The sequence below is a fragment of the Aythya marila genome, assembly GCF_965140915.1.
Source record: "Aythya marila genome assembly, chromosome: 12".
In the NCBI taxonomy this organism is placed as follows: domain Eukaryota; kingdom Metazoa; phylum Chordata; class Aves; order Anseriformes; family Anatidae; genus Aythya; species Aythya marila.
The window spans coordinates 7,979,729-8,002,869 of record NC_139053.1 but is presented as its reverse complement, the minus strand read 5'-3'; the positions used below and the strand labels follow the sequence as shown (position 1 = coordinate 8,002,869).

General features: G+C 37.0%; 1 protein-coding gene across 4 annotated transcripts in view; it reads left to right on the top strand.

Annotated features, from left to right (window-relative positions):
* Nucleotides 1-22,735, top strand: part of SLC7A6 (solute carrier family 7 member 6) — a 31,986-nt gene extending 9,251 nt beyond the window's left edge. For all 4 annotated transcript variants that reach the window (XM_082769683.1, XM_082769682.1, XM_082769684.1 and 1 more), the window contains 8 exons: nucleotides 751-876; nucleotides 2,652-2,796; nucleotides 5,115-5,238; nucleotides 15,904-16,007; nucleotides 17,017-17,113; nucleotides 17,849-17,998; nucleotides 18,720-18,903; nucleotides 19,935-22,735. In XM_082769683.1, coding sequence (XP_082625809.1) covers nucleotides 751-876; nucleotides 2,652-2,796; nucleotides 5,115-5,238; nucleotides 15,904-16,007; nucleotides 17,017-17,113; nucleotides 17,849-17,998; nucleotides 18,720-18,903; nucleotides 19,935-20,029 — 1,025 coding nt within the window. In that variant the 3' untranslated portion in view covers nucleotides 20,030-22,735. The remainder of the gene's footprint in view (nucleotides 1-750; nucleotides 877-2,651; nucleotides 2,797-5,114; nucleotides 5,239-15,903; nucleotides 16,008-17,016; nucleotides 17,114-17,848; nucleotides 17,999-18,719; nucleotides 18,904-19,934) is intronic.
* Nucleotides 22,736-23,141: the final 406 nt, after the last annotated feature.

Below are 23,141 nucleotides of genomic sequence, written 5' to 3'. Positions count from 1 at the left end.
TACTTTAAATACACGTTACTTACCACCAATTTTTAAAAATCATAGAATCCTAGCATGGTTTGGGTTGAAATTAAAGGAACATCTAGTTCCAAACCCCTGCCATAATGTTGCGTTAGATTTAGGCCATGTTGTCTGGTCAGATCCGTTCTAGCCTCGTGTTAATACAGTATAACCAAACTGGACAAGAATAATGAGTTGTTTGGGACCCTGTGCAGTATTCTAAATCATCTGTGGATGTTGAACTGATCCCCAGACTAACAAGGAAGAGGAAAAAACCTTTTAAAGCATTATTTAAAATGTTTACCTAAAGGGATTTCTAGGTAATCTTTCATTTAGCAGAACAGTATTGGTAAATTGAACCTAATAGTTTCATTATAATAGTTTCTTTAGCTTTGGTATAGCTGCAGAATGCATCTGTTGAGGAGTAACATGAGAAAATGTTCTTGTAATCAGAGGACCACTGATGTGGGGGAGGTCTTTCCTTCCCTCTTTTGAAATGGTATGTATTATGAGCCTTTAGCGTATCAATTTCCTGCTGTTCTGTTTGAACCAGTTTTCACTACCAGTGTACCGTGACACTGCTTAGGTTAACCAAACTATTAGTGTAACAGGTAAGTGCGCATTAGGATTATCGTAGAAAATCTCTGAAAAATGAATTAAATTGAATATTGTTCCAATTGTCTTCTAATTTTTCTCTTTTTTTTTTTTTCTTTTCCACCCCCCCCCCACACACACACACTTTCCCTCTAGGTCTTCTAACATTTATAAACTGTGCCTACGTTAAATGGGGAACACGAGTGCAGGATATATTTACTTACGCTAAAGTTGCTGCTCTTATTGCCATCATCGTAACTGGACTTGTTAAAATATGCCAGGGTAAGCATCTAAACTTAAAGCAAAGGTTTGTACTTATCAGTTAAACTGAAACAGTGGTCTAGAGACTGTAAAACACCTCTTTATATGTGTTATCAGATGTCTCAGTACAAGCATAATACAGCCACCATGAAATCATTAATGTTAAGTATTATCCTGATTTTATATCACAGGTAGCAATCCTATCTCAGTTGACTTTGAGCTAAGTAAAAGAAAAGTGATTGCTCAGCCATGTTGTGCAATTTATTGCCCAGAGTATGGAATAATAAGGGAAATGAAAGCAGCAGAACACAGTGCTAGCAAAATAAGACATGTGAGGAGAAAGCTGTAAATTCCTATGAAAGAAATCTCTAAGGTCAACTGAGCGTTGTTTTTGCAAAATGAATTTTGTGCAGGTCTGAAAGTGATTGAACCTAAAGTAAAAATAGATTTTTAAGAAGGTGTAAGCAGATTTGTGTAACAGGAGCTGCCCCCCCCTCCCTTTTTTTTCTTCCCCCTCAAATCCTGAGCTCTGTTACAGCTTTTGAAAATTAGGAAGTTGCTGTCATTGAGGATTTTGTGTGTTAGGCATTGTGCCTTCACGTTCAAGGAGAAGAGTTCAGAATTCTAAGTTTTATTCTTACCCTTTCCTATGGGGAGGATTTATTGGTGTGCTAGTTTAAAAATAAAAATTATCCTGCTTTCAAAGCTGCCACGCTTTTTTTTTTTTCCTGTCTATCTGGCAATTTGTGTCCTTTGCTCTAAGCAGTTATTGTTGAAAGTCCACGAACAAAGTAATTACTGTGAATGGAACAAGAACATGCATACGTGAGCACCTTGCCAGCGTTCATCCCTCAGCATGTCTGCCCCATCTCTTGTTTTCTAGATACTGAGCTTGTTTCCCTGCCTACTTCCTTGACAGTGTCACCCTTCTCTGTTCCTGAGTCAGCAGTTACTCTGCCTACATCTGTGCCAAGGGAATAGCAATGTCCAGTTAGGATAGAAAGCAGGGAAGAGAAAGATGAAAAGATAGGCTAGAGGCCTCAAATACTTGCCTGTTCAGCTTTGATGAAGTCTAAACATTTCAGGATGCATAGCGCAGGGCACGTTTTCGAATTGCTTAATAAGTCACCTTATGTAAAATAAACTGAATGTATAAAACTGCCACGATGAGTATGTTTTGACCTGCTGGAAGTCAACAGGTTGACTTACTGGTAGTCAAAAGATAACATACATTCTCACAAATACCAGTGTAAAAAATACTTTCCCTCCTAGCTTGTCAAAATTTAATCTCAACAATACTTTATGTTCTGTTTATTATCTATTTTTGGTAGCTAAAACTTAGATACCTGCTTTTATATGTATTTAGTCGTAGTTACCTAAAATCCTCTGTAATCTTTTTTCTATGCATAAGCTAAATGATTGAAAATTTAGAAGGATATATAGCAGGAATGAAAGGATTATTTCATGAATGTTACTCAAAACCATCCTTAGCATGAGTATAGTCGCTGCCAGCTGTTTGTAGCTCAGTCTGAACTTAATGTTCCTAAATTTTTGTGCCATTATTGGCGCAAAGGTGTTTAGGTAGATCAGTATCATCCAGAGAGCGTAACTTTTAGTAGTTTAAGTACTATGCTTATTGTCATGGCTGAAGCACAGAGCAGAAACAGAAAAAGGGATTAATAAGCAGCTTTGTAGGATTTAAGGCTTCTGGGTTCTTGTGTTTGTGTGTCACACTGGAAAGAATTACTTGCTCTGTTTTATTTTCCTGTATTTCATTGTGTCTCCTCCACATACAGGATATTCATCGCACTTCGAGAACTCTTTTGAAGGATCCTCTTTTGATATTGGGGACATTTCCCTCGCGCTCTATTCTGCATTGTTCTCTTACTCTGGTTGGGATACGCTCAATTTTGTAACTGAAGAGATCAAAAACCCAGAAAGGTAAAAGATGTGAGCTTTCTGAACCTGGATAGTTCCCAGTTGCTCATTTTGTCTTTGTCTTTTGCTAATGAGTTCTGAACCTACACAGAAATAATTAAAAGTACTCCATACTCAGATGGCAAGGCCATGAACAATCACCAGTCAAGAATTAATAGCTTTAAATTTCATTAAGAGATTCAAAAAAGTTGTAAGAATAGACGAGTCTAGCTGATTGCAGGATGCCATGTTCAGTGCTTGATAAGCTTTCAGTTCAAGTTATTGCGTACTACCCATTGCAAAAGGTGTTAATATTGCAGTGTAGCATTTCCATAAGTGTCCGTGAAGTGCTTATCAGTGGAATAACTCTGATGTCTCATATTTAAGAAGGTTATCTTTTCCATGAATTTATGCTGTAAAAGTGTGACTGACTACACTTATCTTCTTCAGTAGTGAGCCTGTAAGCAGACACCTTTATGTTAAAAATAGAATCCCATTTGATTATTTTTGCTCCCTATTATAAGCAACAGCTCAGATTGCTACAAGAGAAAGATAAAGGATGGAAGAGAGTGTTTTTTTAATTCTCCCCTATGATTTGGCTTTAGCATTTTCTTCTGTGTTATACATTTATTTAACCAGTATGGTTGTCTATTAAAAAGATAAAATTCAAGTATTTTTCACTCCAAAAATAGCAATTTTTAGTCAGACTGAATTTCAGGTTGATGGTTTTCCCTCTGATTGCCGTGTAAAGGTTTGTTGTACTTGTAATCAGAAGATATACATACATGTTGTTTGCATCAGTCATTTAGTCCTTAAAATGTTTGCTTGTTTGTTTTCTCTGCAGAAAGGGCTTCCCGTTCCCATTTGCTATTTATAAGCATTAGTTCCTTACACAACCTTCATTCTTCGTAACAGTGAAGTTCAAATTCCAGCTTTCTACGTTACTCTTGTATTTTTGGGAATAATGAAATATTCCAGACTTCGGTGGAAATATTTTCAAAAACACCGCTTTCTCCCATTGATCCATAGTCTCCTCATGCTTGTCCTGTCAAAGCTGTAATCCACAGGTTAAATTTGAAATTGTCCAGAACTCCGTATTACAAATTTACAGGTTTATTTGTTGGGGGTGATGGTGGTGGTGATAGGGGGAGGAGGACTTTACTGTTTCCACAGAAGAAATTGATGGCTTTTCCATGAGGAAAAACTGAACAGGCAGTGATCTTCAGCCTGGGAAAGAGATTAATTGGGGGAAGAGGGGCATGATAGAGGTATTTAGAAAAAAACAAAAACAAGCAAAACAAGAGAGGCACAGAGAAAGTATGAAAAAATCACCCCAACCCATCCCACACAAACTGAAGCTGTCGCGTGAAGCTAGCAAGAGCCAGGTTCAAAAGAAAGGGAAGTGGTTTTTCATACAAGGGAGGAGTGAGCATGCAGGAAGAGACCAGATGGCTTTTTGGAAGAGAAATTCAAACAAATTTAAGCAAAAGTTTAAAGTGTGTTCTTTCAAGAACTCTCATTTCTCAGGAAATATCTGGGTGTTCTCAGAGATTTGCCTGCGATTTATAAACTCCCAGTTCTGGATTAAATCTTACCTATTTACAGCTAAGGTTTGGTTTTCACATCACTCTAGATTTTTGTATTACTAGCAAACATAGAAGAATATGCCACATGTAGAGATTGACAACACTGAGGCAATTTTGGATCTCAGCCTTCTGCAGATAATTATAGAATAATTTAGGTCGGAGAAGACCTTCAAGATCATTAACTCTAACCATTCACTGAACACTACAAGTCCACTGCTAAACCATGTACCTGTGCACCAATAATAAGCATCCCAATTCATTTATTTTCTGCTGTGATGAGTGCAGATGAGATGATCATGGTTATGCTCTGATTTTAGGTCTCCCTGGTAGAACAACAGCAGCATTCTTCAGGGTGAATAAAGGCAGAAGCTTGAAGCTCTGAGCCTTCGGGTTCTGTGGTGCTATGGTGATTAACAGTATAGGAAATAGTGTAAGGCACATGAATCTGAAGGCAGTAGTCACTGATCTGGAAACTCTGAAGACAGGGTCTTGAAGAGCATTTATTTAGAATCCCCTTTTACAGATAACTTAGGTTTAGAGTTATTGCAATAGATTTCTATTTTGTTCTGGTATTCTGTATTAGAATTTCCAGTTTTGAAAGAAACCCAAGCCTTCCAGAGATACCTATTTTGAAATCTTTATTCTGTCTTCATACATTTCATCTCTAAGATAAAGGAAGCAAGTAAATAAGGCAGTTCTATTATTAATGGACTTTTTTCCTGGGTTGTGGGTTTTCTTTTCTTACTTGTTTTACAGGAACTTGCCGCTGGCCATTGCAGTGTCTATGCCAATTGTGACTGTTATCTACATCATGACCAATGTTGCTTACTATACAGTGCTGGATGTTCGAGCTGTTCTTTCTAGTGATGCTGTGGCAGTGGTAAGTTGAGCATGTAGCATTTTGCTGTGTAACTCACTTTTCCCATTTTAGAGATGTATTCCTCAAAGAGGAACAAATTAGGGAAAAAATCCTTAATTTCTTACAGTACTTCACCAAATACGGAAGAACAGAAAGACTCACCATGAATAATTAAATCTTAAATAGAAAAGTAGCTAATGAAATTATATATAATAATTGTGTATTATCAGATTTATTAAAATAGCACAGATATGACTTGTTAGATTCTTTGCATAATACATTAACTAGACTTGTGTGCTTAGAGTTGATTATAAATTAGACTTACTAGTGCATAATAGTTGGCTCTGTTCCTTCATGCTACAGTATTTGATAAGTTCAGTGTTCTGTGGAGGTAGTCATTGGTGTGATGCATATTTATAGAGAGATGTGTTGCATCTTAGCTATGACAAAATTTAGCTTTCTGTCCCCTATTCAGCGACTTATATCAGTCTTCCTAACAATATATTAACTCCAACAACTTGAAGTATTTTTAAATGCATTATTTTTTATATGCACTGAAAGTTCAAATCCAGTTAAAATACATAAGCTTCTTAAAACAAAAGCTGGTCAAAATATGCTTTATACTTAAAGTTAGTCAATAAACAAAAGTGAAGTTTTTTGTTGTTGGTTTTTGTGCCTTTTTTTCCCTGTAGCTTAATTGGATGGTTCTGATTACTGTATCCTTTAGATTTGAGACACAAAATCTCTTTCTCTCTTTGGTTATTTAAATTGGAGGAAAAGAAGTGTCTTTCTTCTCATTTAGATTTCCAATTGGCTTCTAAAATTTAAGGAACTAAGCAATGAACAGAGAGAGTTAAATACATCAAAATGAAGGAAATCTGCATTCTGTTCCAGGAAAGGTTTGCTATGATAAAAACTGGCTTAGCCAATCAATGAAGTCTTTTTTCAAGTATTTAGGCAGATGAATCAGCAAGAACATTTATTTGACTTTCTTTCAAACTAGATAAATATTTGTATTTAACGTAAGCTTTCAAAATAGTGTATGGTAAATGTGAGCTGTAACTTGTTATTCGAAAAGTAATTATGCAGAGCTTTATTTCAAAGTGTATTGAACGCAAATACATTTTAATTCTTGGCCTCTTTTTAGCTGGAACATGGAAATGCAAAGTTGTCATTGTGTTGTTGAAAGCTTGATAAAACACTTCAGAATGAAACACAAGAAGACAAGGATGGAAAATATTTTAATTTTGAATCAGCATATGCAGTGGGGTCTGCAGGAATATGTATTTCTCTTGTAGGCTATGGTATCCCATGTGTATTACCTTCAAATGACTCACAATGGTATTTTTAATTCTTGTCCAGACTAAACTAAAAGACAGTACAAAGTCTATTGTCCATCTTGACTTCTGGAAAGCAATACACTATTGTTTTTTCTAGCAGGCTTGGAAAATACTTTCCCTTGACAGCAGTGAAATTCTCCAGTCCAGCCCGTCCCCCAGGAGTACACTGTGCCTACTCCACAGCTCCTGGCTGTTCTCATCACAGGTGTACATGGCCATTTGGTGAAGGGGATCAGGCAGACTGGTCCACCTTGGGATTTGGGGGAAATAATTCACTCAGGGTTCTGTCTAGTCTTTGTGGTGGTACTGCAGCATGTGTTGCACTGCAGCAGGCATGGGTATCTGGATAAAGAAGGGATCAGGGATGCCTGAACCTTACTATACAGGTGAAACCCAAGCCAAATCTTGTATGATTTTATCTATACTTCACTTAGTTATTTGACATGGTTCTGGATTGAAAGTATGTATTTATTTGTGTGTGTATACATTTCTTTGTAATTCTACATGAAACTGCAACACCCAGAACTGGACAGATCAGCTCTTTCTCTCTCACGGGATGTAAAGGAAGGCCTAACTGCAACATAAATGCTCAGCCAATCTAACTGCTTGCAGTAATATTGGCTAAACAGGATGTGAATGAGAAAATGCTTGAGATTCCCAGGGTTTTTAGGGGATTTATGTCTTGTTTTAATTTTAATGGAACTTAATAATCAACTTTAGAAGTCTAACATTATGCTTTTTCACTAGATTTCAGGACTGTCAAAAACTTGTACTTAAAAGTTTAACTAACATTCTCTGTAAGGGTGTTCTTGCCAAGCCATATCAGCTGTCAGACATTTTGCTGAGTGCTACTGCTTATAACCATTTTAGAATGAAAAGGTGGAAGTTCAGCTGAAGATTATTACTTGACACATGACTCATTAAAAAAATCCTTCTTGTTGCTGATAAGAATTTAATTGTCCAGTTTTATGAAACCAGCTTTAAGCTTGATCTACTAATATGTTAGCAATTAATGTGGATCTCTGGAAGGACTGTAGTAGAGTACAGCAGTTGATGCTGATGATCTGACATGCACATTACGTATAATACACGCATGGTAGACAAATACAGTAGGTATGCTCTTAGAGTGTACCGTCCAATTTAGCCTGTTCTAACAGGGAACTTCCCCTTAGCTCTGAGATTGCTGAACAGCATGAACCATAAAGTGTAAGTGGCAGTAACTAGGAGAATTGCTGCACAAGTGCACTTGTGGTCCGATTGAAAACACTCATGTAATGCATCTATAGATTTCTAGTAAATAGAGAAGGAAAAAAAAAAAGGTAATAGTCTGAATGTGAAAACCCTCCTATAATGCAGAAATTGAAAAATCTTCATGGTAAAGAAGTTCCTCTGAGGGGTGGAAGAGAATTGTATCCTCAGTGGAATCCTTTGTAAGACTTCAACCACAAGACTGTGGTCAACATCTGAATGAAGAAGAGACAAGAATTAAGCCAGCCCAAAAAGTAACCTGGTGAAAATGAGCTGCTTTGGTCTGCTCACATATTCTACATGCAATTTGTGATAGGGACTTCTGAAGTTTCCTTATTGATTTCTTAGAAGATGAAAATTACAATAATGAATTTTTAAAGAAACAAAGCAGTAGTGTTGCTGCATCTCAGAGCCCTTTGTGTACTAAAGCAGCAGCTATGCCGGTGTCTATTTTGGGAAGGAGTGGCTTTCTCCTGTTCATTTCAGGCAAGTAGCTTTGAGCTGGAAAGAGGGCCTGGGGGGGAGCAGCATGCCATTTCCAAGTGAGGAGAAGAAAAGTTGTAAGGAAAAGAAATATTAGCAGTACTGTATCTTTGCACATCACCATGCATACTGTTTTTCTTAGTGGCTGAAAGGTGAAAGCCCTCAACAAGGGCTTATATGAAACTTAAGTGCTGATGTCCTTCCTTCAGTTCAGTATTAGCTTCACTTCTCGTATAACCCTACTGTCAGGACTATGAAACTCCGTTTCTTAAGTGTTTTTTTTTGTTGTTGTTGTTGAACTAATTGAAGTAATGCAGCAACAGCTAGCTTAGAAATTCTGCAAATGCTCTTCAGGCATTCACTGATCATGTAAAACTCACTTCCTTTCCCACAGATTCCTTCAGTGTTTTACAGTTCTCACTGCTGTTTTTCTTCTGCGTGCAAACCATCGCAACCCTTGCTGTTAAGTTTTATGGGTGTGAAGCAGTTACTTTGTAGCACCAACACTTTACAAAAAAAAAAAAAAAAAAAAAAAGCACAACTTTTTTTTCAGCTTCGCTGTCCCTGAACAACTATTTTTTGCATCTGAGAGTGCCCTCCTGTTCGTGAAGTCGGCAGCTGGCTCCACGAGCACTTGATCTTTCTTGGTTACTTTGTCTTCTAGCAGGAAAGAGCATACTAGCTGTTAGTGCATAGCCTGTTACCTGCTTCCTGTGTGTGGTCACGTCTTTTTTTTTTTTTTTTTTTTTTTTGTCTAGTTGGTTGAAGTCATTCAATGGTTAATACTTGGCAGCTTGCTTTTGCTCAGAAGAGCTAAAAATGCTTTCTGATGGAAGCAAGCAGTTGGTTGCTCTCCATAGCTGGCTGTCATCTTTCTTGTTGCTGTACAACTTTGTCTGTAGATTTGGGATAAAGATGACCACTTCAGCAGCTTTGAATCTCACCTTACAAGTCCAGCATTGCTGAATCCAATTTACGCTGGTGTGCTCATATTCTAGAAGAGCCTAGCTCTGGTTAGGCATGCTCTCCCCTCCAGTGATACAAGAATGTGGGAGTCCGTGTGTCTTAGCTGTTTTATGCTTCTTTGGTGTATAGTTGAACAAATTCTGAAACACTTCTAACTGAATTCAGCCAAAAATTCTTAAGTTACTCTTAGACCTTTGGATATTGCTTGTCATTCTTCATCTGCCAGTCACTGACTTCTTTCCTGAACAGGGAAATCCACTTGTCTTTGCCTGCCGGTATCACGTCTACCTTCTCTTGCTGTACTGACACCTCCTCGTAGAGTTTCTTTGGATGAAATATATGTTCTGTACCTTAAAATGGCCAAACTCTTCATTAGAGACAGGCAGGTACTTTTGGACAAGGGCTGTTTAGTACAATTCATTTGCCTTCTTTTCTTGTAGCTAGCTGTAATTCATTACCAATGCAGCACTTTTGCTGCCAAGTGTGGTACAAGTTCTCTGGCTTTGGAGGTCAAGCTGGAAAGCTGAGCCAGAACTTGGAAGAGTGCTGCATAATATTTTCAATACGAGAAAAGCAAGGGACTTTTTTGGAAAGTGTTGAAACCTTATTCTACAGCTAGCTAGTAAACAAACACACAAACAAAAAGGGTGCAGAACAGGATAAACACCAGGGTAGGTTTAGGTCAAGTATCTTCAGCACCACCATGAAGACACAAACTAAATTTCTACTGTTGGAGCTGGCAGGGGTATTCTTAACATGGGCATTGCGGAAGAGACATCTTTATACATCCAGTATACATGTGATATATTAATGCAGTGAATAGTGATGGTTTCTGCTACCATATGATTGGATTGAGTGACCTGAAGGTGGAGAGAATTTCATGTTGCACTTGACCTTGCTCTGTACTAGTACACTTTTCTCCCTGTAAGGAAAGGCATTGCCAATAATACAAGGAGATAATTTTGCCTGTTTGAATAAATCAATCAACAGAACAGCAGATGAAACAAGAATTACAGAAGACCTGAACAGTTTTCTTACACTGCTTTCTATTTCACCTTTACAATTTTCTGGCTCTGTTTTCAGTTGTTTACCCTCTCTCCTGTCTTAAATATATGTGACGTTAAATCTTATTTGGTCAAAATAAACATGTCATACAGTGTCTTGATGAATGGGAGCTATGGTAGTAGAAGAAACTTCATGTACTCACTAGCTTTTTTGCTTGTGCAGCTCCATGGTTGCCATAATTCCTTCTGTCTTTGTTTTCTTTAGGAAGTAGCTCCTTAAAGGCCTGAGAAGCTTAAAGGGGAAGAAAAAAAAAAAAAAAACAAGGAAAAAAAAAAACAGGCTGTAGTTCAGACTGACTGATCTTCTTGTAATGTAGGAATGTTTTTATACTTAAGAGAAATTAATTGCACTTCCTAAATACTAGTGAGATTGGTCTCATATCATAATCTCTTTACCACTTTATATGTCTTCCAGTGTAAGAATGTTGTAGAACTGACACTGGAAAAGCTCACGTGTGTGATAGGATCTTGAAATGAGCTATTTAAAGAGGCTCTGTGGATGACTTCCTAATCAAAATACATCCTAATCTTTGGGCGTAGCTTTGTTTAAGTTTATGGCTCATGTTACAGTACATTCTCTTTGCATTTATGCATCTGATCAATACTGATTTTCTGCTTTGCCAGCACTGCTTGCAGTTCCATATGCTCTCAGTGTAGTCTGACATTTTTCACATGCCTCTACGTGCACTTTTTATGTGCAGCAAGTGTGATGAAAGAGTTCTCATCTTGTGGTTCCTAAAATAAATGTGGGTCTTTCTGATTGTCTGGTATGCCTGAATTACTCGGTGTGAGATGTATCCTGTGTATTTTGTTGTGGCAGCTCTTCATGTGGGATAATTCCTGCTGCATTTAGTTCAACATATTCATACAAAACTGTTGCCTGGATATTTCAAAGAACAAAAAGTGTTCTTACAAATATTCACAAAGTACCAGCTGGTGATCATGAGATCAAACTAAGCCAGGACAAAAACAAAAATGTAGTTAAATTAGTCATTCGTGTCTTGAAACAAAGCTGTCATTCAGTTTTTGATCCTTCTTCTGGGAGTAATGTAACATTTAGTTGTGGAGAAAGAAGGGCAGTTCAGCTGAGAAGTGCAAGGCTGGAAGCTCCTGATGTCTTCCGTAACTATTCCCCATTGATGGTTTGGAAATAAATCAGAACGGAGGGAAATGATTCCAGGTGCATGTCTTTCTACAGTGTGCGTGTATATGTGTGTATCTTACGTGTCCAGTGGATGGGAGGGCATAAAAGGACTTAAAATTGCAAGTGCTGTATAAGCCACTGAATTCTTTTACTGTTTCCTAGCTATTAGAAGCAGTTGTAGTTCAAGTCTGGACTACAGGACTTGACAGACTGTAGCAGAGATGACAATTTAATCTCTTAATCCTTCTTGCTCTTTAGACTTTCTCAGAAGAAACCTGAGAAGAAATCCATCCCCCTAGTGGTGGCTTTCTCCTGTTATGGTGGACTAAATGCTTCTGCTATAGCTGCCTCCAGGTAGGCTCCTCTGTCATCCTCCGCATACCCCTGCAAATGCTCCATTCTTTCCCCTGTTGCCAGCTGATTTGTTTTTATAAATGCACTTCACTGCTCCCAGAAGTAGTGGTAGTTAAAGTGGAATTGGTCAGGTGCTTAGGTCAGAGCCCAGGTCTAGCTTGTTTGTGGAGGATTCGTGGTTGTACAATTACAGTTTGAACAGATGGCAGCCACTAACTCTTCTCCCTCCCCTTTTATTTTCTCTTGGTACAGTGCACGAGGTATATGCTTGATAACTTGACTTGCTTTTTGTATTTTTCTCTGCCCTTCTTTCTTATGCTAGATAACCCTCTGACACATGCACACTTGAATGCTTATCGTGGCCACTTTTACTTACACTTCAGTAACACTTTCTGTAAAAGAAATATTAGAGCATAGCCTTGGAGAAGCCATTTCTTCACATCTGTCAAAATGAGAGCTTTGGAGGATTTACTAATATGGACTCTGAAGGATAAAAGTGTGTTTTTTGTCTTAATAGTAATACAAGAACCTGGCTGATTTTTTTTATTTTTTACTTTGGAAGTGAGGGTGAAACCCAGCTAGAAAACACTTGCACAAAGGCTTTGGGTCAATACTTGTCATATGAAGCTAGGTAATGTCACTAGAAAGTTTAACTGAACTTCAGGTACCTTTCAACTGTTAACTTTGTTTTGCTGAAAGATCGTTTTGCAGACAGGTCTGCCAAGCTGAACTTAATAGATCATTCCAAATTAAAATGCTCTTATGCTGTATCTTACCTAGGGTAAAGTTAAGCTCTTGAAGTTAATGCTGCACCCTTTGCTCTCTCAGGAATCCTGACTACAGGATTAGAAAGCACACCAGAAATGACAGTGTTTGGTAAAGGCTCTTACTAGGTTACTCTGCCTTTCAAAGGGCTGAGTGGTACAGATCTAGGAAAATGAATTATTGTTGTATTTGAGCAGGATCAGTAGTGTTACACATCTTAGAGTCACAAGCCTGCATCCAGAATACATTGAATCTATAACATCTTCGTCTGTATGTAATTTGTGGAAGTGATACCATGGCTTTGCCTTAACTCTTTCTATATTTTACTGCTCACGTGACTGATTTCTGTTTTTTCAGGATGAGTGGAACAACATTAGCATATCTTAGATATATGTGATGGGATGGAAATGGACGTTGAGTTAGTTTCACATCTGGCATTCCACAGGGGCCCATTATTAGATGTTTTGAAAGGAATTGGAAAATGGTTACAGAAAATAAACACAAACCTGTCTTATGGGGAAGAAGATTCTCCAAATGACATGCTAGCTAATTTGCATCTTGCAGCATAAGATTAAATCCTTACATTTCCCTTCTCTTCTATAACTTTGAGCTGTTAATATTACTTATCTCAATGCTTATTGTTTAAGAAACCTTACTAAACATCTTAATTCTCTAACTTCTTGTTCAGTGAGTTCTGTATCATAGCTTTGCATTTGTAAAGAAATCCTCTGAGAGTTTTAAGTTTGGTGTCTAATTTCACTTGCTGTTTGGCTTTGGAAATGAGACACTCCAGGCTTAAATCATCTTTTAAAATTTATAACAGTTGTCTACTAGAACTTTCATCTTGTCTTCACTTTTACTTGTTCTGGAAAAGTCATAATTCTTTCCCTGGGTCATTACAAATTGTATTCTGCTTTGGGTGATGAGTTTCCTCAAAGCTGCATTTAGATGTGATAAAGATCTTAAAGCACCGTGAGTTCTGGTAAATATTCTTGGGCAACAAAACTCTTTTACATACAATAATGTAAATTATTCGTTGCTTTTTCAGTTTCAGTGGACTGAAAATGGATCATCCATGGTACATAAAACACATTTCTTATGGCATGCTCTTTTTTGCCAAATTGATATTCTGCTTAAACACAAAACAGAATTTTTACATGGTTTAGTTCTTTTATACTTTTCTCCTATTAATTTTTATAACTAATGTGGGTGTTTGTGTGTGCGCATTTTTCTCCCTCCCACCCTGCGTTGATGCTTCATTTTGCAGGAACCTTTACTAACACGTAGAAAGAAAGAGCTTAAAAGACGCAGTTTAGTAAGAATCAGGGTGACTAACAGAGTTGATGTGTTACTTTTGAACCTCTTAGTAAGGTTCCCATTGAAGTAATTAGACACTCTTCTGCTCTGTATCTTAGCATCAGAAAATCCCATCTGCTGTTGCTCAGGCTCAACTAACTTACACAAAAGGATGCAATAAATTTTGCTTTTTAACATAGATTATGTTGTACAGCTAAGCACAGTTGGATAGTGAGCCTTAACCCGGATTATGTGCTGAACAAAGTACTTTGTCAACCCAGAATGGGAAACCAGCCATGCTTTGTATTATGTCACTAAAATTTTCCATGTTTTATGATTTAAAGATTGAAACTATATGCAGGGTTTTGCCTCATAAAAATCAATCACTCATTTCCTGAAAAAATCAATTAAAATTCGTGTAGGCTTTATTGAACTTACAAAACGTTCAGAAATTAGAGCACAATGCACTGCTTTTGGTAATCTTCTTCCTGGAGTAGTTAAATCAAAATTTGACTGCTGTTAAGGCCAGCTTTATATTCGACAAACAAGGGCCAGCTCTCAATGTTAATCCACTTTGATTGAACTTCGTAGATCATAAAAGTTATGATGAAGACTGGTAGTTAAAAGGGGAAGTCAAGGGGGAGGTAGTTCAAAATATCAGGGTATTGAAAAGTGATTTAAAGATTTTGTAGTAGAAAAGACAGACCTACGGAAAGCTGAAAGAGGTTAGATGCTTTTTGTGTCTGATTATCTTGAAAATGGTGAAGCAAGAGAAAGCTCAGAAAGTGATTTAGAGAAAGGTCCATAAACCATTCAGATGATTGCTACTTGTTAAGATGTAAAATGTTTATTCTATATATTCCAATACCCACAAAATCTTTGTGACAGAATTTTTGTAGTTTCTTTGGATACCACTTATACACAAGTAATACTTCCTGCTTCTATAAATAACAATTTTGTGCTAATGCAGACATGATACTTGTGCTACCATGACTGTTAGTTTACATCAGTAAAAGAAACTGTAGAAGTAACGAGTGTTAGTAGGTAGGATTGGGACAGGAAGGCTTCTGCCAGCATCCTCTGAATGCAGCACAAGCAGATTTCTGCTTAACTTCAAGCTTGGAAAAGGTACACTGCTCAGACTGAGATGAGTTTTTGAATAGCTGTTAGTCTTCAAGTATTAAAACTTCTTGATTTATTTATTATTTTTTTTCAAACATTTTACTTGGTATTCTAAGAGTCTATCCTTTTTTTGCTACGCAGGAGGCTGAACAGAATTTACCAGTACCTTGCAAATTATTATCCATTTACATTTTTAAACAATTAATGGTATTCAATTACTCTTATCCCTTGCTGTGAAACATTGAGGCTCCTGACTTCTTGTTTTCAGAACTCTTGTCATGGGAGGTCACACCACAGCTGGTGTACAGTATTGTCTAGGAACACTAACAAATGACTGCCTGAAAAAAACGCTTCCTCTGTCAGTTGCCATGTTGTCAGGCTAGAGCCCAGAGGCTCTGCTGGTGGAGCTAAAGGGCAAAAAGGATTTGCTTTGGAAGTTAGAAAAGAAGGAAAATAGAATACATTGCTAGTGTAGTGTCCATAAATGGCGGGTGTGATAGTGGCTGTGGTTATTATCTGCATTACGGCACTTTCTTTTTGGATATGTAATGATATTTTTATCATTTAGTCTCTGTAGTCAATATTTATGAATTCAAGTGTAACATACTATGTTATAAGTAATGAAATGTAACAGGATTGGTAAGAAAATTCTAAAAACAATTTGTCTTTTGTGAGAATTATTTTGTGAGCAGAAAATGTGAGTCTAGGCACTTGGGTTTAGAAGCCTGCTCTTGTTTAGAATCAATAAATAATTAGAAATGCTATGTACTGCTTTGTGCTGCATATCCCCACTATGTTTTAATTTTTCCATACAAACTTACTACAAAAGTTTTGATGTCATTGTTTTGCATAAGCTTTGTTGCAGTTATTTTCATGTGTGTTTTCTTCTCTTTCCTTTCATTAGACATTTGCCGACGAGGTATTTGGCATCTTCAGTTGGACAATTCCCATTGCTGTAGCCTTTTCTTGTTTTGGTGGACTTAATGCTTCAATTCTAGCATCATCAAGGTATCGTCCTGTTTAAAAATTGTTCTTAAGTGTACTTAGGTGTTAGTATTACGGTCATCTGTTAGGAGAGAGGCAAAAGCACTTCTGTATCTGAACCTATAACAAATAGCCATACTAAAATAACAGATCTAAATAAACCTCATCCTAAACACTGTCTTAGTTCCCCAAAACTGTCCTAGCTGCGTGCAAAGTACCATTAAAGATAAAATGAATGTTGTCTGTCTTGTGAGTCTTCACGCCTTCTGATTATTTGGGTTGAGTTACCGTCCATTTTAGTTGATACAATAATTATAGCAAGTTCTTGTTTTAATGCATTTACTTAGAACTTAATTGTGAATCATAAGCTTTTTTTTCTCCAAGTACAAAGTTTTAAAAGCTGCTGCTATTAAGCTTCAGTCAAAAAAAAAAATCAAAATATGGTATAGAACCTTTCCTCTGAGCATTGATTAGGGACCTGACTACTGGAAATTATAAGTAGGTTTATTCAGCTGTGCTTCCTGTTCATTGAATGTATGCACAGTGTCTCTACTGAGAACAAAAATGAATGTGATCTGGTGAACTAGGCGATACAGAACAAGTTACAGTTGATAACAAAATTGTAAGTGCTTGTTCTTTGAGCATATGGCAATTTCTTCTGGTTGTTGTTGAAAACTGTCATTGAAAGCTGCAATGTTTCCAGTACTAGCTTTTAGATATTTTTTTTATATTGATAGAAATGTATTTTAGTTGCTGTAGAAGTTTTCTATTTTGCCCGTAGGGTTGTTTTCTAAAGAATAGTTGTTAACAGCATGTTTCTAAAAGCTTATATGTCTTCTAAATGGTTGTGGTAAAGTATATCTTTGTAGAGTCTTGAATCCATGTTCTAGTTTAAAGGATCTTCAAAGGATCAAAATTCAGTGATATAAACAGTTATTCTGACAGGTAGTGTTTTGTGTTTGTTTTTTTTTTTTTTTTTAAATGCATTCTCTTTCACCTGTGGCATCAACGTCTGCTTTGCAATTTTTTTCAGGCTATTTTTTGTAGGATCTCGAGAAGGTCACCTTCCTGATCTGTTGTCTATGATCCACATAGAGAGGTTTACACCTGTGCCAGCACTGCTTTTCAATGTAAGTTATTTTTGCTTTTCTTTTAGGCTGTCCAGATGTGACTATATGAATTATTTAAAGGAAAACTTTAAAGAGGCTGGAAGGAGGTAGTAGAGGAAATTCTGTTTAAAACATAGGAACAGTCTCCAAAGAGTTTAATTGGCTGAATTCATGAACATCCACCTATGAAAACAACCTGCTACACTCCTAACAATAAAGAAAGTTGAAGCTGAATTAAGATGATTGAATTATTCTATTGGGCTACTGCTGTGTAAGATTTGTTATCAGACTTCTGTTTCCTCTAAGTTAAATGCAGATTAAAACAATTCATAAAATCTGTATATGGCTTCTGTATGCTAAATAAAATGAGTATGGTGGCACTATGAATAGTTAAAATCCAGCTATTATATAAACTTGCATACTGACACAAACCCCTAATGGATATTGAAGAATTACTAAAGACTTAACTAAAGGAAATTATTTCTTACTTATTGCCAAACTGTAAGAAGCATTATGCTTGTACTACTGTCTCCATGGGAAGTATCAGTACATCTCTACAGTGGAAGTAGTTGTTTAGTTGATAACATAAGAACTTCAGATTTACTATTATCAGGGTGAGTTCTGAGAGAGTGAATTTTGAGATCGGCAAAAAGTTACACCAAACCACCAGGGAGTGAAAGATGGTGTCACTGTAATGAAAAAAGCCACATAAACAGTAAATTTGTTGTTCATCGCAGTCATGTTCTTTTCTGACAGTGTGCTATGACTCTTATTTACCTGGCTGTGGAAGATGTCTTCAAGCTTATTAATTACTTCAGTTTCAGTTACTGGTTTTTTGTTGGTCTGTCTATTGCTGGCCAATTATATCTACGGTGGAAGGAACCAGACCGACCCAGACCTCTTAAGGTAAAATTTACTTAATGCGTTACTTAAAATCCCTCTTCCCTACAATTAACTACCTGAAATCTGGACCGTACATGTTATTCCTGAAGCTTACAAATTGATAAGGACATAAAACATGGCTTCCATTCCACGGTGTCCCATGAAAGCTAGTTTGTGTACTAGATGAGAAGACGTGAGTATTATAATAGCATGTTCCTTTTTTTTAATGTGAGTTTAGTGAGCTCTCTGTCAACCAGGGAGCTCAATAGGTTAACATAGTAGTGAACTTTTTTTTTTTTTTTTTTTTTGGATTAGAAATCTGAAGTTAGGAATGCTTAAGTTAATTCTGTTACAGTAGACCACATTTAGCTCTGCTGGTGTTTTCAGTTCAATATCTTATCCTCTTATCACTTTCTCTTACTTTAAGTGGATAAGCTTCATGAAAATGTCATTCATGTTTCCTGAGATTAATTGGATTTGTCTAAAAACACTTCATTCTGCTACAGTTTCTTTCAACACGGCAGACCTACCATATTTCAATGGTCTTGTAATTTTCAGTAGTAGTTCTATTGAAGAGCAATTCTACTATTCTTACAGAGCTAAATAGTCAGATGCATAAGAAAAAGAGCAGATAATTTCACAAATTGGGGTTCAGAGAGAAGACGCTGTAATTCTCACCAGAATATATGCAACTGTAGAAAATCTGTCTCTCAGTAACATTTTGTTCTTTTTTTTTTTCCTCCAGCTGAGTGTGGTTTTCCCAATAATATTCTGTATATGTTCAGTATTTCTGGTGGTAGTGCCACTCTATAGTGACACCATAAATTCATTGATTGGAATTGCCATCGCTTTATCTGGAATTCCAGTCTTTTTCTTGGGAGTCTATTTACCTGCGTCAAGGAGACCTCAGTTTATCAACAAGATTTTAGGTAAGTCTGTTTGAAAGGATTGTGGTGGACTGAACACTGCAGCAGCAGTCAGTAGCTAAGCACCCACAGAGCCACTCATTTGTTCCCTACCTCTCCACCCCCAGCAAGATGGGGGAAAGGATAGGAAGAACAGAAGTGAGAAAACTAACTGGTTGTTACCAAAACTATTTTAGCCATGCATCCAAAGCACTTGCACTATATGGGCTGCTGTGAAGAATATTAACTGTATCCCAGGAAGACCCAGTGGAAGGGCGTACTGATTTTATACATGCCTATGCACCCAGTTTTTATTCACTATATATTTAAAATACTACTTGCTTTCTACAGATATTGTCCTAATTTTTTCTACAATTCTCTCTAAACTAGCAGCTGAAAAGTCTTTTTCTTAACCAAGATTGATCTTTGTAAAAGGGCCAGGCATTCTTGGCAATGCAAGTGAGCTGTCGTACTGTACTGAATCAGCTGTTTGAATTTAGATCTTATGTCAGTCACAGGTTGAATTTTTCTTCCATTGAATGTCCACAGCTAAATTATCCATTTCTCCCCAGCAGTGTACTGTTGTCATCATTGCTGAGAAAACCCTGCTAAGGGATGTGGAAACGAAGATTTATAGCATAATCTTAGAATGCAACAGGATGTGGTGCTGTAGCAGTTAGTGAATATATAAATACACAGTAATATTATCACTACTGTGTGCTATTTCAAGTTCTTGTGGTTTTAATTTTTTTTTTTATTCTACCAATTCTACACTCTTAGTTACGGAGAAAAAGGATTTTCCTTCAATTATTTGGCAGAGCGTTTGGGAGGAAAAACACCCTAGGCAAGAGATCAGCAAAATTACCAGAACAGCTTTAAACATTGTTTAAAAATACTGAGTGGAAAATATTTTCTGTGCTAATTTTTCTGGTTAGTGTTTCCCGTAATAGAAGTGAGCCAGCAGTCTTGACAATTAACTTTTGTTAGTCAGATATATTTTGTGTAAGTTGAAGGAGGTGGTTATTTTTCTGATTTATCTTTGATTTCCTATACAGGTACAGTCACGCGAAACATGCAGCTGCTCTGTTGCTGTGTTTTAACAGAGATGGACACAAGTGAAGAAAAGAAACTAGAAATCAAATCTAACTAAAATCTCAAAGCCATTACAAGAACAGGAGGGAGGCTAAAGCAATTACAGCAAGAAAGGGAAGAGAATGGAACCGGAGAAAACATGAAAACTATTTCCAGTGGTCTTTCAGAAATACTGAAAGTGTACTTACTTGCAATTGGATTCCTGCATAGATCTTGTCTTCATGTCATCCTCCTCAACTGTGGCATATTTTCATGGCGTTTTCATTAGATAATTACCTGCTCATTTCAAGCACACAAGCTATGCGTCAATACTGTTCGTTCTGAATTTTCTTCAGAATTGGTAGTACAATGGTAAGAGCTGATGGATCAAATCAGATGTCTGCAGAACCAGCCAGTAATGCATTTTTAAGTTAAACTGAAAACCACTTTGAGGCAAAAGACTGAAGGCTGTTTCCAACTTAATTCTGATGGTTGTTTGCATGAAATGATTTGCTGTGCTCAGTTCTTATCCCAGAAGACAACTGGTCACAACCCCCATAATTTGTCATTAGTAGCAGAAAAATTAATAAAGTTATGCTACATTATTTAAAGACTTTCTCCCTTGAAGAGGAACATATTATTTCTATATGCTTCATAGAAATGTGGTATGTGTCTCTGGCAAGGATTTAATCAACAAAGCACCTTTCACAACATCTGGATTCCTTGGCACTGAAGATTTGATTTAGGATTTAATGATTATGCGCTAATTCTTTCCTGCTATCTTGTTAGTACTTGGTTATCCTCTGACAGTTTACGTAAGTTTCAAAAATTAAAATGTTCGGTCTGAAGCTTGTAAGCATTTGTTTTTCAACTGTTTCAGTGAACACAGCAGTATTTCTTCATCACGCAGAAACTTTCCTTTCTGAATTTGCTTTTTATTAGAAAATGACATCCATAAACTCACAGAACAAACCACTTTTTTTCTTCTTCAGCAGAAGTAATGATCCACGGCAGCACTTCTATCCTGAAAGCTAAGTAGCAGGGAGAGAAGATAACAATAAAACCGAGAATAAATAATACTGCCATATGGACTGATGCTAATTAGTAGTATTTGGAATTCCAAAGCTGTAATGCTAACAGCAGGACGCTCTGATACTGAATTTTAGTGTAGCAAAAGGTAACATGAAGCCAGCCTCTTTGGCCCATAAAGCAAGAAAACACTCAACTTCAGCTTCAAAAGCATTCCTTGGATTTTTAACTTAATTCAGAATGTTGATCTCAGCTGAGCTTAGTTTAATGTAGGGCAGTTAGTAAATGTGTGCATTTAAGGTGAACTAAATCTCATAACCACAAGATTATGGTTGAATCCATGCATGCTTTAAGTGCTGCATGTTTGCATTGTTCACTTGAATAACAGAATATGTGAAATCTTTTACTGACTTCTTGACCAAGGTTATTTTGAACAAAAAACTGCAGATAATTGAAAGTTGCAGAAGATGTTAAAAACTGACACATAACGGAGTCTTGAGCTATGCTTATGAAGCAGTGTTGAAATTTAATTGTTAAATGTGAGCCGAGGAGTTGTGCACAGTTGGAACATAAATATGTAAGGACTTCTTGCTATTTAATATAAGCATTCAGCTATTCTACTGCAGCTTTTTAGCCTTGCATATAACTAGAGTTAATTCACAGCAACTAAGTTGAGACATCTGTTCAGGGAGCGGCATAGCTTTAACAGGCTAGGGTTGGGGCATAGGTTAATAGTCATAGTAACCTTCCTGACATGAAAAAAAAAACACTTGTCTCCACTACCTCAACATCACCACCTAGAATTAATTGACCTTAAAAGTCCCTACTGCAACCTACAGCTCATGACTGATGTCAATTTAACATGCTATTAGCCATTTATTACAGACTTAAGTAGGAGGGTGCTGAAATAGTTTTAGTGCCTCAATGGGTAACTGTCAGGTCAGGGGGATCCTTCTTGCAGAAGTGACTCAATACTGGAGGAGAGATTCAGTATTGTAAGAGTCCTCAAATATTTAAAGATCAGCCAGATGGACAAGTTACATTTTTATACTCTCTGCATATAAAATTACGAAGGTGATGGTACCAGGTTATCAGCTGGTATCTGCAGTATAGCAAAAGCAAAGTATCTAACAAAGGAAACAAGCTGTACCTTTCCAGAAACTTAAACCAAAGAGAGACTAGCATTCAGTTCCCTGCTTTCTTGTGGACTCAAAGGAAGTTTAACTATGCCTGGAAGCAGTGTAAGATAGTAAGAATTTTTGCAGGCTTTAATTCTGCACACATCAACAAGGAATGACAATACCTGCATTTTCAATAATTGTTACACAATAGAACATGGAGCTCAGTACGGTTTCGGTAGGCTTTGGTGGTTGCTGTGGCTTAGCTTTTGCTTGTTCTGTGTATTAAAATTCAGAAGCCAGGCAGTGATCACTTGCCTCTGAAGATGGTTGGAGGCTTTCCCTTTGCAAAGGCACTAAAACAATGTAATGCTGAAAAAAAGGGCAAACAATTCCTAGAACTTCTTGCTAGAAGTAACGAAAATGGAGTAAGATAGAGGTTTTGTCAATCATCTAATTAAAGTAGATGTATGATTAAGGTGAGAAATAGTCTCAGATTTATTACGGACTGGAGCAGGTACATTAAGAAGTCAACATAAAAATTCAGCTATCCAGACTAAAAAAAAATCTGCAGTCTGTTTCTCTGACAAAGGTAAAAACCAAAAGCTTGAGAGGTGTTGATTCTGCTAGGTAACATTACAACATCGGTCAGTATCAGCAGTCAAAAACCAGGTTACACAAAATAAGACCTCTGCAAAGTTAAAGAAGGATCAACCTGTTCAAATGCTAATATTGCTTCAGCTGAACCAACTTCCCTGATCTTTAAATGAGCGAAGAAAACTTAGTCAAAGATTCTTTATTGTACAATCCAAATGCACATGTATTTTTCTACCCACCCTAGTTACTGGGTTTTGGAGAGATCCAGCAATAAAATAGTCACTCAAAGGCATTTTGCATGCTCAAGTAAATACAGTTTCTTGAAACGTAGGAACAAGTACAGCAGAAAGCATTAGGAGAGAGTGCCTTTTCTGGCACTCCTATGTGCCCTCGTGGCAGATCTGTTCATATCCGTATGATTAGGCATGACAGGAAGGCTTCCTTCCT